We start from the raw sequence: 18,475 nt of genomic DNA, 5'->3' as shown, positions 1-18,475 counted from the left end.
TACCTCTCACCATATAATAAAATCAACTCAAAATGGATTAAAGAATTAAATATACACCCTGAAACAATAAAACTTCTTAAAGAAAACAAAGGAGAAACACTTCAGGAAGTAGGACTGGGCACAGACTTCATGAATATGACCCCAAAAGCACAGGCAACCAAAGGAAAAATAAACAAATGGGATTATATCAAACTAAAAAGTTTCCACACAGCAAAAGAAACAATTAACAGAGTTAAAAGACAACCGACAGAGTGGGAGAACATATTTGCAAAATATACATCTGACAAAGGATTAATATCCAGAATATACAAGGAACTGAAACAACTATACAACAAAAAAACAAGTAACCCAATTAAAAAATGGGAAAAGAGCTAAATAGGCATTTCTCAAAGGAAGATATACGAATGGCCAACAGACACATGAAAAAATGTTCAACATCACTCAGCATTCAGAAAACGCAAATCAAAACCACACTGAGATACCATCTCACCCCAGTTAGGATGGCTAATATCCAAAATACTGATGATAAATACTGGTGTGGTTGTGGAGAAAAAAGAACTTTCATACACTGTTGGTGAGACTACAAAATGGTGCAGCTTCTATGGAAAATGGTATGGAAGTTCCTCAAACAATTGCAGATAGATCTACTATATGAGCCAGCTATCCCACTGCTGGGAATATACCCAGAGGGATGGAAATCATCAAGTTGAAGGTATACCAATGAAGGTTCTCCAATGTTCATTGTAGCACTATTTATAATAGCTAAGAGTTGGAACCAGCCCAAATGTCCATCATCGGATGAGTGGATACGGAAAATGTGGTATATCTACACAATGGAATACTACTCTGCTATAAAAAAGAATGAAATACTGACATTTGCAACAACATGGATGGACCTAGAGAGAATTATATTAAGTGAAATGAGTCAGGCACAGAAAAATATCACATGTTCTCACTTATTTCTGGGCGCTAAAAATAAATAAATACACAGATAAACTGGGGGGGAGGGAAGAAGACACAACAATTACAATTCCTTGAAGTTGATATGACAAGCGAACAGATATGAGGCTGATGGGAGGGAGGGGGTAGAGGGAGGAGGGAGGGAGGTTTCGGTAATGGGCCACAATAATCAACCACATTGTATACCAACAAAATAAAATAAAAATAAATAAATATAACCACATAGCATTATCGTGCTTAGAAAAGTAATTGTAATTCCTTAATTTTATCACATATCTCCAATGTTTCATGAAGGTCTTTTATTTCTTTTCATATTTTTGCATCAAGACTCAAAGTCTGCACATTATAATTGGTTGGTATGCCCCTTAACTATCTTCTATACTCTGAACTATAAATTCTCCTTTCATATATTTTATTCTTGCAACATTTCTGTGTTGGCCATGTTGAATTTGTGATGCCCATTGGACATCCAAGTGTAGATATCAAGAAAAAGTTGTATATAGGGGTTAGACATCTTGACAATATTGAATTTTCCTATTCATATACATTGACTAGCTCTCCATTTATTTAGACCTTCTTTGACTATTTCTTTCACCAAGTTTTTTAGTTTTCCTAATACAGATGTTGTGCATATTTTGTTAGATTTATACCTAAAGATGTTTTGGTGCTAATGTAAAAGGTGTTGCATTTTTAATTTCAAATTCCAATTGTTCATTGCTGGTATATAGGAAAGCAATTGACTTTTGTATATTAACCTTGTATCTGCAACCTTGCTATAATCACTTAGGAGTTCCAGGAGGGTTTTTTTGTTTTTGTTTTTTGTTTTTAATCTATTCTTCAGGATTTTCTTCATAGAAAATCATGTCATCTCCAAACAAAGACAGTTTTATTTTTTCCTTTCCAGTTTGTATACCTTTTATTTCCTCTACTTGTCCTATTGCATTAGCTAGTACTTCCACTACAATGTTGAATAAGAGCAGTGAGAGGGTATATCCTTGTTCCTGATCCTTGTTCCTTAATCCTGATCTTAGAGGGAAAGCATCTAATTTCTGTCCATCAAGTGTGATGTTAGCTGTAAGTTCTCATACATGTTACTTACTTACTTTTACTTACTTACTTACTTACTTACTTACTTACTTACTTACTTACTTACTTACTTACTTACTTACTTATTTGGAAGCTGGCTGGTACAGGGATCCTTAGTCCTTGACGTTGCTGTTATGCTCTAACCAAGAGAGATAACCCTTGTACATGTTAAGCTGAGGAAGCTCCCCTCTATTTCTACTTTGCTGAGGGTTTGTATCATAAATGAATTTTGAATTTTGTCAAATGCTTTTTCTACATCTTGTTGTGATCATATGATTTTTTCTTCATTAACCTGTTGATGTGATGAATTACATTAATTGATTTTCAAATATTGAACCAGCCTTGTGTACCTTGAATAAATCCCACTTGGTCGTGGTGTATAACTCTTTTCATACATTGTTGAATTGCATTTCCTAATATTTTGTTGAGGATTTTTGCATCTATGTTTATGAGAGACATTGGTTGTAGTTTTCCTTTCTTGTAATGTCTTTTGTCTGGTTTTGGTAACACCAGGGTAATGCTGGCCTCATAGAATGAGTTAGGAATTATTCCCTCTTCTTCCATTTTCTGAAAGAGATGGTGGAAAATTGGCATCATTGCTTCCTTAAATGTTTTGTAGAATTCACCAATTAATCTTTTTTGATGTGTTTATCGGCTGAACAAATTATTTTATTATCCTTTTCATGTTCATGGGATCAGTTTCTGTTAGCAGTAATTTGTATCTTCATTTTTTGTCATTGTTGGTTAACTTTGCTAGAGGTTTATCAATTTTGTTGCTCTTTTCAAAGAACCTGTTTTTGTTTTCACTGATTTTTTCTACTGAATTGCTGTTCTCAATTCATTGATTTCTTGCTAAAATTTACATTATTTTTTTTTCTTCTTACTTTGGATTTAATTTGCTCTTAATTTTTTTGTTTCCTAAGGTGAATGCTTAGATTATTGATTTTAGATCTTTCTTCTTTTCTAATATATGCATTCAATGCTATAAATTTCCCTGTAAGCACTGCTTTTGCTGCATCTTACAAATTTGGCAAGTTGTATTCTAATTTTCATTTAGTTCAAAATATTTTAAAATTTCTCCTGATACTGCTTTGACCCACTTGTTATTTAGAAGTGTGTTGTTCGGGTCGAGCCCATGGCACACTCGGGAGAGTGCGGCGCTGGGAGTGCAGCAGCACTCCCGCCGCGGGGTCGGATCCTATATAGGGATGACCGGTTCGCTCACAGCGCTCACTGGCTGAGCGCGGTGCGGCCGGTCTCAAAAAGGACAAAAAAAAAAAAAAGTGTGTTGTTCAGTCTATAAACATTTTGGGATTTTCCAGCTATCCTTCTGTTATTGATTTCTAGTTTAATTCCATTGGATCTGAGAGTATGCTTTGTATAATTTCTATTCCTTCATATTTGCTAGAGTGTTTTATGGCTCATAATATGGTCTATAGTGGTGAATGTTTCATGTAAGCTTGAGAAGAGTGTGTATTCTGCTGTTGTTGGGTGAAGTATTACAAAAACGTCAACTGTATAGATAGTACATGAAATTGAGTGAGATTACCGTGAGCAGTTTTCCACCCTACCCCAGGCCAATAGAATTATATTATCTGGGTGTTGGCCACAGGAATTGGTAATTTTAGAAGCTATCTTGGTGATTCTACTGTGCTGCTAGTGTTAAAAAAAAAACCTCTGATGTAGAGAGCTAGCATCCACAGAAAAGACAGGAAGTGAGTTAAGAACAGCCTTGGGGCACTTCAGCATTTAGAGCAGTAGCTCTTGTCTTGGCTGACCATTGGAATCACCTGGGAGCTGACAAAGATTCTTTGCTCGGTCAAACTTCAGTCAGGCTTCTGAACCTTCTCCTAGACATATTTGTACAATTCCTTGTAAAATCTAGTTTTAGCAAAGATCCCTGCTTGGTCAATTTCACAAGGACCCCCCACCCCACCCTGCCCCACCCCACCCACCATCAATATCTGATAACTGTCAATATCTAATCAGGTTCCTCATCCTCCACTATCCCCCAGGTGATGTCTGATTACCCTGGCCTGTCTTCAGCAGGAATCTTATTAGGTTCTTCAGATCTCCATAGTACACACACACACATACACACATTCTCCATAGTACACACACACACACACTCTTATAAGGTTGGTTTATCCAGAACCCCCCTTAACACCGATGCTTCCTGTTAGTAATTTTCCATCCACTCACCTCCACCCTGCTCCTTGGCTGTAAATTCCCCCTTGCCCATGCTGTATTTTGAGTTGAGCCCACTCTCTCTTCCCCCTGTAAGACCCTGTTGCAGTGGTCCCTATACCTATCACGATGGTCCTAAATAAAGTCTTTCTTACTATGCTTTAAGAAGTATTGTTGATTTATTTTAATGGCCTTCCCCAGGGCCACTTTTGGGAAAACTCGCCTGTAACTCTTCTAGAATCCTATCCTTCCTAGCGCTTGTCAGTTTGTGGCTACATACGTATTTTATGAGATTTTCTGAATCTGTCCCCCACTCTCACTCCTGGAAACTCCATGGGCTGTGTGTGCTAGCACTGTGACTTTATGGGATGAATACTTTTGGTTTGTAATTTCTCTTGGGATTGGATCTTTGATCCTTTTTTCCTATTTCTTGCTGCTTTATTGAAAAACTTTATTATGTTTACTTTTTTCCATTTTACTAGTTATTGGGCTCCTTATTAGGCACTTACCCATCCAACAGTTTCCCAGGGGCTTTCACATTTTGGGGGAAACCCCTCATCCCAGCTTGTTTCCTGGTCCTGCACTGCCCCTGGGCAGGGGGTACAGGCTCTATGGAGGAAGGATACTCCCCTCGGGCTACAAGCTACCCAGCTGAATTCTGCCCAGCAACCTTAACCACAGGAACCTCCCTGGTGCGTGGGGTGGGTTAGGGTCATGGTAGCATCATCCACCCATACTTTTAAAAAATGGGCCTCAGGGACTGCTACAGGCTAAATGTGTCCACCAAAAGTTTGTGCATTGGAAAGTCAACCCTCATTGTAACAATGTTAAGAGGGTGGGAAATCCAATTACATTATTTTGAAAGGTGGGGCCTTTAAGAGGTGATTAGATTGTGAGGACTATGTCCTCATCAGTGGACTGATCCATTCCCAGAGTAATGGGCATGGTTCTGATGGCTTTAAAAGGAGAGCTAGGGGGCCGGCCCGGTGGCGCACTGCTACAGTGCGCCGCTTGGGAAGCGTGGCAGCGCTCCCGCCGAGGGTTCGGATCCCACATACAGGCTGGTTCCCGCTCACTGGCTGAGCGAGGCGTGGGAGCAACGCCGAGGGTTGCGATCCCGTTGCCGGTCCCTGGTCCGGTACGGGGGCAACATTGAGGGTTGGGATCCGTTGCTGGACACGGAAAAAAAAAAAAAAAAAAAAAAAAAAAAAAAAAGGAGAGCTAGTGAGGTTAGTTCTCTTGTTCAGCCCATTTTTGCCATATGACTCCCTAGTTTCTGTGGGACCCTGTAGAGAATTCCTGCCCAGAAGGCCCTCATCAGATGTGTCCCCAGGCTGAGGACTTCTCAGCCTCCAAAACCATAAGAACTAAATTCATTTCTTCATAAATTACCCAGTTTCAGATATTCTGCTGCAAGCAACAGAAACAGACTAATACAGAGACTGTGCCATGGCTGCACAAAGACCAGTCAACATCCAATCCTTGGGCAGCAAATAGGGCTATCTTGCGTGGGGGCCCCCACCCTCTCCACTCACTGTCCTGCAGCTGCTCTGCCTGTTTTCTGGGTGCACAGGTGGATCCTCTGTATGGGTCAATAGCATGGCGGACCTAGCAACACTGCTGCCTCATTATCACTGTCCTACTGTGTGGTCCTAGTATCCCTATCTAGTGCACTGGCCAGACTTCTACCAAAGAACATGAATAATATTATTGGCAGCCAGTTTTGTCCCTTTTTTTGGTGGCTGCCCAATATAGGGATTGAACTCTGGACGCTGGTGTTATAAGCATCACACTCTAACCAACTGAGCTAATGTCCAGCCCTTTGTCCCTGGTTTTAAAGTATACTGCAGCCTTGAAATACCAAGTTGCCAGTTTTTCTGTGGCCCTTAACTGTTCTTTGGGTTTTGCTGTTACTTGTTGTTTTAAAATTATGATTTAGAACTCAACTGTATCATAAAAAATTTCCCTCTTTCAGAATGCTTTGTATCAAAACAAAAATTATGTTAGAAAAAAACAAAACACAAACCAAAGACCAACAGGCAGAAAGGAAGAAACAAAACTATTATTCATAGATGGTACAATTTTACCACAAGTTACAGCAGAACTACACTGAGAAATTATTAAAAATTAAGAACATTCAGTGAAGTGGCTAATTACACAAATATGTAATGAAAATAACTTTCCTATGTAAGAGTAATAACCAACTAGAAAAATATAATGGAAAAAACTATTTACAATAAAACTGTGTAGAACTTAAGTGAAGAAAATTAGAAAAGTGTACTCAGGAATATAATACTGTACCTCTGACAAATGGAAAGGCATATTTCTGGATGGGAAACAAAATCTGTAAAGTTAATTTTTCCCAAATAGTTTTCAGGATTAACACATTTCAACCAAAGTACCAATGTAAAACTTTAGGAAACCTAAAACAAGCAAAACTGATCAAGAATCCCTAAATCACACCACAGGACCGGTCCTGTGAAGGCACCACTGGGCTTGCCTCTAGGCAGAAAGGACAGGAAGGTCTGGATATCAGGAAGCCAAAGACAACAAATATCCACTACAAAGAAGACACCTGGAATCCTGTCTCTTGAGGGGCAATGTGAGCAAACCACTAGAGACATAATTTCTAAAAATACAACACTTTGCCTTGTGAGGTAGCGTCCAAACCACTGCCAAAGGTCTGATAACTGTGTAAGAGGGGAATTAAGCATATGGTAAGGTTATTGACCAGCCATGGATCCAAGCCAACTTTTTCCTGACACCAGGTCTGTCCCTATTCTTCAAGCTCTTAGGGTTTCCTTCCTAGCACATGAGATCTTGGCTCAGCAGAGGGACAAGTTCCTGAAGAGCTTTTCCAGTAATTGGCCTGGATGGCTGGGCCTGAGAGATCCAAACTTTCGGCAAGGGAAGGGCATGAGACAGCTGTTTGGGAGATTAACAGATGAACAAAATGCAGTAAGAACAGCAGACACTTTTAAATTGTTATGAAAAGGATTTCTGTAGAAGTCAATTTTCACCACAAATTGCAGATGTTATTGAAACTGATCACTAGTTCAGATCACATACAAATGAGAGTAAGTTTTTGACATTCAATTGCTGTAGTTTTCCTATATTCCAAAGTAAACAATTCAACACTCAAGCCTTAACAGGGAGTTCTTAGAGGATTATATGCATTGCTATTAAAAGCTGTTGGCTTAACAAATCAGTAGTCTAGTTCTTTCATGGGACCACAGCTTCAGATAAGGACCTTTGTGCTATTTCTCTTTTCTCAAGTGTGAATTCCCATGTGGGGGAATAAATGGATATACTTTCAATAGATATGAGTCATTCTGTTCACCTTGCAAGGAAGCAGGCTCCATATTCACACTCAAAAGTCTTTCTCTGGAAATGGATCTGTGATCTGTAAATTGTTGTGCAACTTCACAAAAGAAAGCTCCTTAGTCCAAAAAGCCAGTATACTAACTGAGGTATAGCCCTTGAGGATGTTTCCTTCCCTGTGAATTTTCTAACAATTTGAGGTTTCAGCCAAGATGAGTATTTATCCAATTTTGGCTACAATGAGGTTTCCACATATCTGTATCTTTTCAGGCAGCCCGGGAGTTCAGAATTCCCTAGGAAACTTTTCAGGTTGAGGCAGACCATCAGACCTTTCCTGATATCACTTCTGCTTTCGGGTCTTATATGGTAAGTGAGTTTTCTCATGTCGGGTACAGTTTGACAGCCGGCCAAACCTTCTCCCACATTTTTTGCAACTATATGGCCTCTTAGCCTCATGACTCTCCAGATGAAACACCAATTCTTCATTCTTTGGGAAGGTTTTCCCACATTCTGGACATTTAAATATCTTCTCCCTTATATGGATTCCTTCATGGCGACTCCGATGAGAATTTTGACGGAAGTTTTTACCACATTGAGAACAGGAATAAGGTTTCTCTCCTGTATGGATCCGCTCATGTTTATTGAGGTTTGTTTTGTGATTGAAGCTTTTCCCACAGTGACTACAGTCATAGGGTTTTTCTCTAGTATGAGTCCTCTGATGCGAAATAAGGTAAGAACTTTCATTAAACTGTTTCCCACACAGTGGACAAGTGTACCATCTCCTTGTTCTCCTATTTCGAGTTAGTGCAAGAACATTGATGTCCACATATTTTGACAGTTCCTCTAGCGGAGTATCATTTTCAATGGTAACTAAAAGATTTCTCATTTTCCTTTCCTGTGGAATGGATGTATTTAATCTTTCTTCTTCATGGCAATCTGGAGTTTGCTTAGAGACCAAAGAACAATCCATCTCATCACAATCTGAAGATTTTTCTCTACAATCTTCATTCTCTACAGGTTCTTTCTGAAGATCTTCACCCTCAGGATTACTGTCATTGACTGTTGAAACAAAGAGAGAATTTACTAACTTCAGATTTCTCATGAAACAATCCTGAAAGTCAGAAATCTGAAGATAGGCAGATACATGCCATCAACATTCCTTTTCCATTCTTATTAAGGGTGGGATACATGACTGATAAATCTTTCCATCCTCTATAATCCAAGCACACAATCCTCTCTTACCTTTTTTGAAAAATAAAATGAGTGGGACTGCACTGGAAGATTTCATGTTTGTTTTCTCAATAGGCACGAATTACTCAACAAGTTCATATTGACCTTATACTAGATGTAGAGCCCTCAGCTAAGGACTAGGGGATGAAGGACATAAATAATAAATGGCCCAACTCATAATCTTTAGGAGTCTACTAAATCAATGGTAAGATGAATTGCTTCTAGATTTTCACTAATTAAATTAGTCAAATAATAATACAATATTATAGCACTGAATAGCATTACAATATCCTATACAATAAAAAACTGGAAACAATTCAAATGATCAAGATTAAAGAAGACAGTATATTCATACAAGGGATTATTATTGGCCATTAAAAAGATTAGGGGCTAGCTGTTAGCTTAGTTCGTTACAGTGTAGTGTTATAACATCAAAGTCAAGAGTTTGGATCTCTGAACCAGCCAGCCACCAAAAAAGAAAAACAGAAACAAGAGAAACAAAAAAGGATTATCAGAGGAGGAAATCAGTGTCTGGCATAGTCAGCCCTCAATAAATGTTGACTGTAAAAAGAAAAAATCACAATTGACAAATTGAAATTATGCTACCCGAGGTCAGCAGTGTTGTTTTTAGGGGAGGAAGGGGAGTCATGACTGGGTGGAGAGCAGAAGAGGGATTTTCATGGTGCTAGGAATAGTCAATTTTGGGTGGTAGTTAGATGAGTGTGCACATTTTGTGAAAATGTGAGCTGTATACTTATGATCCATAGGTGTTTCTGTATTTATATTATACATCAAAAAAAGTGTATAAAATAACAGATTATAACACAGTCCTCTAACTAACTGAGCTAAACCAGCCAACTGTAAAACAACAGATTATAAAGACTAGGTAACAAAGTGGGAAAGTATGCTGTGAACATATGGGAAAACAGGGGATCCCTAAACTCTGGACAACTGACTGAGAGTAATGCAAAGGGTATCAACCACTTAGATATGTGGCTGATCCTGAAGGTGAAATTGTGAATCTCTGCTGAATTTAGCAGTTTCACACCAGTAGATTTTTTCTTTTCTTTTTAATTATTCTTTTTAATCACTCTCTTGGGATAAAGAAAATAGTGAGTTAAACCATTCACCAATTTTTATCACATCTCTTGACATAAACTGTCCACACTGCTTCCAAAAAGGCTATATCAATTTCAATATAATCATCAACATGTGAGTAACGATTTCACCTAATCTTGCCAGCATTAAATTCAAAAATATTTAATAGGTATAAAATGGCTCCTCTTTATAGTTTTACTTTGCATTTTGCCTCTGCAAAATAATTTACTGGGTTCAGACTTTTATAAATTTAAGCAAATTTTATATATTTCAGATCTTAATCTCTTTGTCAATCATTACCAATGTAAGTATTTTTAAATGGAAGTCTTCCTCTGTAACTCCATAACTTAAAACCAGAAAAAAAAACACATAATTCTTTCAAGATCTAAGTTTTGTTCTGTTTTCTGGCCATTTTTCTATGACTTATTTTTATATTAACTCTGACACATTCGGAATTTAATTCAGTATATAGAATAGGCTGAAATTAACTTTCTTATAAATTATTATCCAGTTATCTCAGTCCCATTTACAATAGTCTCATTTTCATCTTGTTTTGAAATGTTTACATTATCGTTAGTTATACATAGTTGGGCTATATCTTGGCTATTTTTCATTAGTACCACACTGCTATTGTTTTGTAATATGTCTAATAAGACCAGCCAAAATATCCACTTCTACCTTTTCAAAAAATTTTGTCCCACTGTATTTACAGTATAAATAAATGTGGAGGGCACCAACTTCTTTACATGACTTTAGTTTTTTCCATTTAGAACTGTCTCTCCCATTATTTAAGAATCCTTTTACACTTACCAATAAAATATCTCTCGTTTACTCTTATTTATTTATAGCCATTCTGAGTAAGAGCTTTCATCATTTTGTATTTATTTAAGAATGCAATTATTATATATTTATCCCCTATCTACCTACTTTAAAAATACAAGATATAATAATGTTTCTGTGGATCCTTTTAGATTTTCCGAGTGCAAATCATATTTTGGTTCCCTTCCTTTCCAATGTCTATTCCTCTTCATCCTTTTTTCTTATTGCCTTAGAAAGTCTACTTAATGATATTAATAGTAACAGCAGGTTTCTTTTTTTTTTTTATTTCCTTTTTGTCTTTTTTACTGACCGGTAACAGGGTCACAACCCTCGGTGTCACGCCCGTACCAGGGACCGGTGACGGGATCACAACCCTCAGTGTTGCACCCACACCGCGCTCAGCCAGTGAGCGGGAACCGGTCTCCACATGGGATCCTAACCCTCGGCGGGAGCGCTGCCACGCTCCCAAGCGGCGCACTCTCCAGTGCGCCACCGGGCCGGCCCGAACAGCAGGTTTCTTTATTTGTTCTGGTTTAAGGAATTACCACCAGTGTTTTATGAATGATTAGAAATGTTAGTTATGTTAATTTTATTTATTTTTTTAAAGATGACCGGTAAGGGGATCTTAACCCTTGGGGCTTGGGGTTGTCAGCACCATGCTCTCCCAGGTGAGCTAACCAGCCATCCCTATATAGGGATCTAAACCCATGGCCTTGATGTTATCAACACCACACTCTCCCAAGTGAGCCACAGGCCAGCCCTTATATTAATTTTAAAGGGCTAAATATTTGTTTAGAGGGGAAGTCACTGAAACTCATATTTCTTATATTCCTGAAAGTATCAATGAAAAGTGTCAATGAATATATTTTACACTCTTTTAATGTACAAATTTTTCAAGTTAAAAAATTTAACAGCTAATACATTTATATGACTCAAGTCAAAACACGAAAAGGTACACACTGAGACACCTTACTCCAAATCCATGTTCCCATCCATTCTATTTATACCCCAGTTTTTATTAGTTTCTTTTTATTCTTCCATTGTTTCTTTAGGCAATACTTACTGCCCCTTTCTTACACAAAAAATAACATACTAAGTATATTTCTGCTACTGTCTTCCAATCACTATATCCCAATTAATAGAGATTATCACAGTATGATGCACGGACACACCATATTCAACCAGTCCCATCTACAGACAGACACTTGGATTGTTTCCAACCCTGCATTTTCACAAACAATATCACAATCAATAACCTTGTTCATACATCATTTTTTAATGTGTGCAGCTGCTATATCTGTAGGTCAGATTCCCAGAAATAGGACTGCTGGGTCAAAAGATAAATGCATCTGTCATGTGGGTAATTAGAGATTCACGTACACAGGGACTGTAAGATTCTGCATGCCCACCAGCAAGGTACCTGTTCACCAACAACCTCACCATCGATTTGTTAGGTTTTTGATTTCTATAAATCTGATGATGAAATGTTATAGAGCTGATTTCTGTCCTTTATTTATTTATTTATTTATTTATTTATTTTTTAAGATGACTAGTAAGGGGATCTTAACCCTTGACTTGGTGTTGTCAGCATGACGCTATCCGAGGTGAGCTAACCAGCCATCCTTATATAGGGATCCAAACCTGTGTTATCAGCACCACACTCTCCCAAGTGAGCCACAGGCTGGCCCTGATTTCTGTCCTTTAAAAAAGAAAAATGTTAAGAAATAGAGGTTTAATTTGCATTTCTAATTATGAGCAGGACTAGACATCTTTTCACACGTTTCGGGTAATTTGTCTTTCTCAGTGAATTTGTTGGTATTTCTCTTCCTTACTCGTAGGACCTGTTTATAAATTAGGAAGATTAGACTTTTGTCTGATATGAGTTCCCCTAACTTACTGTAGTTTATTTGCTTATATATTTATTTTGCCACACAGAAATTTTATTTTTATGTATTTTAGTTTATCAATCTTTTCTTTCAAGGCTTCTGGACCTTGGATATTAATTACAAAAGACCTCCTATCGCATGGTTATAAAGGAATTCACCTGTCTTTTCTAATTGTGCTTTCATATTTGTTTTAAACATTTAAAATCTTTGATCCATTTGGAGTTATTATGAGTATGCAAAGGAAGGTACTGATTCAGCAAATGGCTACTCGGTTGTCCCAACACCTTTTATCAAAAACTCCCTCTTTCCTTGCTGATTTAAAATGCCTTATCACACACTAAATTCTCTTGGGTATCTGAGCCTATTTCCAGGCTTTTTTTTATTCGATCTCATTGGTGGATCTACTCATATGCCAATACCACACTGTTTTGATTATGGAGGCTTTATGGGCTCCTTTAATACTTGATAGGGCTAGAACATCTCTTACACCTGCTGCTCTTCTTTTTCAAAATATTCCTGGTTAATTGTATTTATTTTTCCAATTAATTTTGAGATCAGATTGTCTAGCTCCAGGGGAAAAGTCCTACTGGTATTGTTAAAGAGATTACATCAAACTCAGATCAACTTAGGAAAAAATTACCTTTTTATGATGTTAAGTATTCCTCATCAAGAACATGGTAATTCTTTCCATTCATTCAAATCTACTTTTGTGTTCTTTAGAAATATTTTAAAGTTTCCGTATTAATTTTGTACATTTCTTAAGTTTATTCTTCAGTATTGAATATTTTATGTTCCTATTTTAATGGGTCTTCCACTGTATCTTCTAAATGACTGCACATATGAAAGCTAATGATTTCTGCATATGAATTTTACATCCCATTGCCTTACTGAATGCTTTTATTATTTACAGTAAGTGTTCAGACATTCTCTAGGGTTTTCCAGCTATACAATTATATGTAAAGAGAAGCAGCTTTATCTTTCTCTCAAATCCTTATGCATTTAATTTCTTTCTCATTTAACTGCACTAGCTAATACCTGAAACACAATATTAAATAGTAATAGTGATAGTGGGCTTCACTGTTGTATTCCTAATTGTAGTGGAAGTGGGAACGCCTCCCAGTGTTGCCCACTTAAAGAAACACTTCAATACTGGCTGAAAGGATAAGTACCCTACTGTGGAAGTACCACTAATGACTATTTTGTTAAATGTTCATATAATAAAAAGGTTTAAATTTTGTCAAATATCTTATCAGTAATTATGAAAATGATCACTGGATTTTTCTCCTTATCATAAAGTATATCATATTAACAGGTTTATTATATCCTTCTATACTTAATAGCCTTTAGTCATTCTTGCATTCCTAGTATTACTTGGTCATAGCAATTTTTATCAGGTTTTAGTATCCTTATTGTACTAATTTCATAAAAAGAAACAGGAAGTTTTCCTTCTTTTACTGTACTTTAGAAGTTTTCATAGCACTTGAATTGTCTAATTTTTAAAGGTTTAGAAAAATTTTCTGGGAGACTGTCTGAGGCTGGTGCTTTTTCTTGGGTGAGAGGCTAGTTTTTGAAAATTTCAATTTCCTCTGTGGAACTTGGTTTATATATTTTTGTTTAAATCTATTTATTAGTTTTTTAAAAACTCATTAATTTCTAATTTTATATTTATTAAAATATTCTGTTTTAATTTAACCTGCTGTTTTTCTTTAAATCGGAGGCCTAATTATTATAATTTTTCTAAATTAATTCACATATTTTTACAGACATAAATTTTCTTCTGAGCACCACTTTAGGTTATACCATAGATTCTCATATACAGTGTTTTTCAGAAAAATTATGCAATTTTAATTTGTATTTCTCCCTTTGACCCAAGGTAGCTTAACGGTTTTAAAATTTCCAGGTCATACTAGCCTGCTGCCCTTCCTCCCCCAAAATTTCCAGTAGGAAGAAACTTTTATTTTCTGATTTCATTATTAATTTCTAGAGTATTGCATTATGACAGATCCTATTGTATTATTTATACTTTTTGAAATCTACTGAGTCTTTCTTTGTTGCAGGGTATTTAGTCAATTTTCATCAATCTTGAAAAGATATATTCTCTTATTACAGTTGAGGGCAGATACAACCATAAGGACTATCTTACTAAGAATTCTACATTTTTACCTATTTTTATGTGATTCACTTGGACTTAAACACACGTTCTCTGTTCTCCTATGTTAAGGGACTTTTTTGATTCTTGCCCCCACATGGTTCAATCCCTTATACTTTTCCCATTGCAAACTGACTATATGTTACTATTTCAACTATCACCCATATGCTGATGATTCCTAAATCTCTTTATCTTTACATCCGAGCTCCAATCTCCAACTTCCAAACACAGTCATGCATCAAATAATGACATTTTGGTCAATGCATATACGTCGGTGGTCCCATAAGATTGTAATGGGGTCCTTGGGCTGGCCAGTTAGCTCAACTGGTTAAAGAGCAGTGTTATAATACCAAGGTCAAGGGCTCAGATCACTGTATCAGCCAGCTGCAAAAAAAAAAAAAAAAAGGGTCCCATAACATTACAATGGAGCCGAAAAATTTCTATTGCCTACTGACATTGTATCTGTCATAACTTGGCAGCACAATTTTCTGTAGCCAAAGTGTACGGTGTTTACAAAGTCTACAGTAGTGTACAGGAATGTCCTAGGCCTTCACATTCACTCACCACTCACTCACTGACACCCACAGCAACTTCCAGTCCTACAAGCTCTATTCATGGTAAGCAACCTATACAGGTGTACCATTTTTTAATCTTTTGTACCATATTTTTACTGTACCTTTTCTAAAAAGATAAATATGTTTAGATACACAAATATTTACATTGTGTTACAACTGCCTACAGTATTCGGTGCAGCCACATGCTGTACAGACTTGTAGCCTAGGAGCAACAGGCCATACCATATAGCCTACGTGTGTAATAGGCTACACCATCTATGTTTGTGTAAGCACACACATTGTGATGTTCACACAATAACAAAATCACCTAACAATGCATTTCTCAGAACTTATCCCTGTTGTTAAGCTACGCATGAGTGTATCCTGAGGACAACCTCATCATTTTCTTTCCTGTCATGGATTTACACTCTTCTAAAATCAAATTCATCTTTTTCCAAACTCTGCTCCTGGGTCCAAATACAGCCTCAACCTTGTGATAGCTCTTTACCTATAACAATTTCACTTTTTATGGGAATGACTTATCTTACAAACCATACTAGAAGATCATGAAAGGGAGGAACTGAGTACTACATATCTTTGTAGTCCTCTGAATATCAACTTCAAAACCTAACCCTGCTTGAGGAGAAGAACACGTAGCATTTATGGAATGCTGGCAAATAACTCTAAGCTTAAACCATCAGCTTCAGGATATGAGCAGCGGAAGTGGGGAGTGGAGGGTAAGGATTGGGTCTCTGGGTCCCAAAGTGCATGGCCAAAGTGTCCCTGGAGTTGGCAGCATACCTACCAAGTCACCCAAAATAAATGCTAGCTTTACCCAAGACTCAGGAAAAATCCAGTGTAATAAACTTGATCTTTTTACACTTTCCTCCAAAATAAGGAAAACGTTACATAGAGCGACCTGTGGGATATTTTTTTGTGGCTGGCCAGTGCAGGGATCGAACCCTGGACCTTGGTGTTATTAGCACCACACTCTAACCAATTGAGTTAACTCAACTAGTTACACTCTAACCAACTGGCCAGCCTCTGTGGGAAATTAACTAGGCTCATTCTATACCACTACCCCTGACCATACAGTATAATACAGCTAAGAGTTCATTTACTGGATTTTTGTCCCAACAGGCAACTCCCAAAACCTACTCTCTGCTCAACTTCAGCTTGAGAAGCAAATGGCCCTAAAGGCAAAATAAAAACATTAGGCAGTCAGTCAAGACATTTGTAAGGGCATGTGCCTCTAGGATAGCAGCACATTTCTAGTGAAAAGGTGACACATCTCTAAGCAGACTATAGAGAGGTTGCTGTCAGACTGGTCCATATGTAGTACTGGGGACACTTGTCAACCATTACTGGGAAATAAGGACAAATAAAGAAGGCCCCATTCACCAACCACATAGGGAATTCATTAAGAAAATTATGAAAAATGCAGCCAGGAGACAGTACAACTCTGGGCAATGACTGCAAAGTCTGACGTTAGATTCCAAGTCCAAATTCCTGCTCTCTACTTACAGCTGGGTGACCTTTAGCAAATTTCTTAACTTCTCTCTGCCTCAGTCCCGCCATCTGTAAAGTAGTAATAATTCGTATACCCCACAGTATCATTATAAGAAAAACATGAGGGCCGACCCCGTGGCGCACTTGGGAGAGTGCAGCGCTGGGAGCGCAGCACTGCTCCCACCGCGGGTTTGGATCCTATATAGGAATGGCCGGTGTGCTCACTGGCTGAGCGTGGTGCGGGGCGATCCCCTTACCGGTCACAAAAAAGACAAAAAAAAAAAAAAAAAGAAAAACATGAGATAACAAATGCATGCAAAGTACTTGAACTAGTGGGTAGCATGGCACATAAGTGTTAAGTGTTAGACACAATTTTCTTCAATAATAGGACATTTCACTTATACCAGTAGGCTTTGCATCTACTGAACATCAAGAAAGAGGGAGTATAAAAGAGTTAGACATGTGTCCAATTAAAACACTAATTCAAAATATCCCTCTTCTGAGAATAGGATTCCGAAAATGTGTTTGAAAACAGTCTGTCCACATTTTCTATTTCCAGGTCTTGCTTACCAAGATGTTCCCTCTCCCCTTGCTGCCCCCAAGATACAGGGAAAATAGCCACCCATAGCTGGAGCTCTGTGGCTAGGCTCTGCCCCATGGGATAAAACAAAAATAAAATAAAATGTGCATGTGCACACGTGCTCAGCAGGTGTGAATAGTGTCTCAAAAGCTCAAGGGATGAACACACACTTTTCCCATAGCTCACAACCTGAACACACACAAAGGACTTGATTTCTTACCCAGTAACATCATTTCCCCGACATTATTGTCATCTTCCTTCTCTGATGAGGGATGCTGAGCAGAATCCAGGCTCACACATTCTTCTTGGGAGTGAAATACATTCAAATCCTCAAAGACCACCAGCTCCTGAAAGAGCAAGAGGTCCTTTTCCTCTTAGTAACTGAGGGTCCTTGACAGCACTGCTGGTAAGAATAACTGATAAAAATCAAGGAAAGCGATGAAAAAAAGGATTTTGAAATCCCTTTCTTGATGCAGCACAGACAGGACAGCCAGGTTGAGAGGAGTGAGAGAAGGAGAAGAAAAACATCCAAGGAGGCCGACTACCAAGAATGCATTTTTATACATGGGTTGGCTAAACAAGGAAGGGGATGCACCCACAGTGAATAGGAAAACTGAACCCACCTCAGAGTCACCTTTCAAGCACAGGGAGGCTGACTCCTGTTTCTGCTGGACTGCTTCTCCAGGCAGAAGCTTCACTAAGGGACGAGGTTGCACTGGGGAAAGAGAAAGCTGTAGTTAATGAAAACTCAGTGACTAACACAGAGATTCTATCTACGCCTTGAGGCCAGGCTGTCCTTCCTCCTTCAGTAGGCAACACAGAGTCCTTTCTGCTCCTGTGAGCCCTGAGAGAGTTCAAGCCACAAACCCCAGGGTCTTGAATCTATATGGGGTCTCCTCATTATGAAACGAAGTGTTCCTCCAAGCATCTTTCAAAATTTCCTGCAGAGAGCTACTAAAGGAGAGGATGGGGGAAGGGAAAACGTAAAGATGCCCAAAGCAAATACAAAATTCCTAAAATCCACATAAATAAAAGTCAACTTAATAATTTATCTGATTTCTTTAACCTAAAAAGATATTCCCCCCCCCCCCCCCCC

At 38.0% G+C, this 18,475-nt stretch overlaps 1 protein-coding gene across 1 annotated transcript in view; it reads right to left on the bottom strand.

Annotated features, from left to right (window-relative positions):
- Positions 1-6,267: 6,267 nt before the first annotated feature.
- ZNF200 (zinc finger protein 200) overlaps positions 6,268-18,475 on the bottom strand; it is a 13,111-nt gene continuing 903 nt past the window's right edge. Inside the window, exons 2-4 of the mRNA XM_008574957.1 lie at positions 18,003-18,094; positions 17,600-17,726; positions 6,268-8,613 (exon numbers count right to left, since the gene is read on the bottom strand). Of these exons, the coding sequence (XP_008573179.1) occupies positions 7,895-8,613; positions 17,600-17,726; positions 18,003-18,094 (938 nt within the window). The 3' untranslated portion in view covers positions 6,268-7,894. The remainder of the gene's footprint in view (positions 8,614-17,599; positions 17,727-18,002; positions 18,095-18,475) is intronic.

This window comes from Galeopterus variegatus, unplaced genomic scaffold (assembly GCF_000696425.1).
Source record: "Galeopterus variegatus unplaced genomic scaffold, G_variegatus-3.0.2 Scaffold1120, whole genome shotgun sequence".
Lineage (NCBI taxonomy): Eukaryota > Metazoa > Chordata > Mammalia > Dermoptera > Cynocephalidae > Galeopterus > Galeopterus variegatus.
The sequence above is the reverse complement of the archived record's forward strand: the minus strand, read 5'-3'. Positions and strand labels throughout refer to the sequence as shown.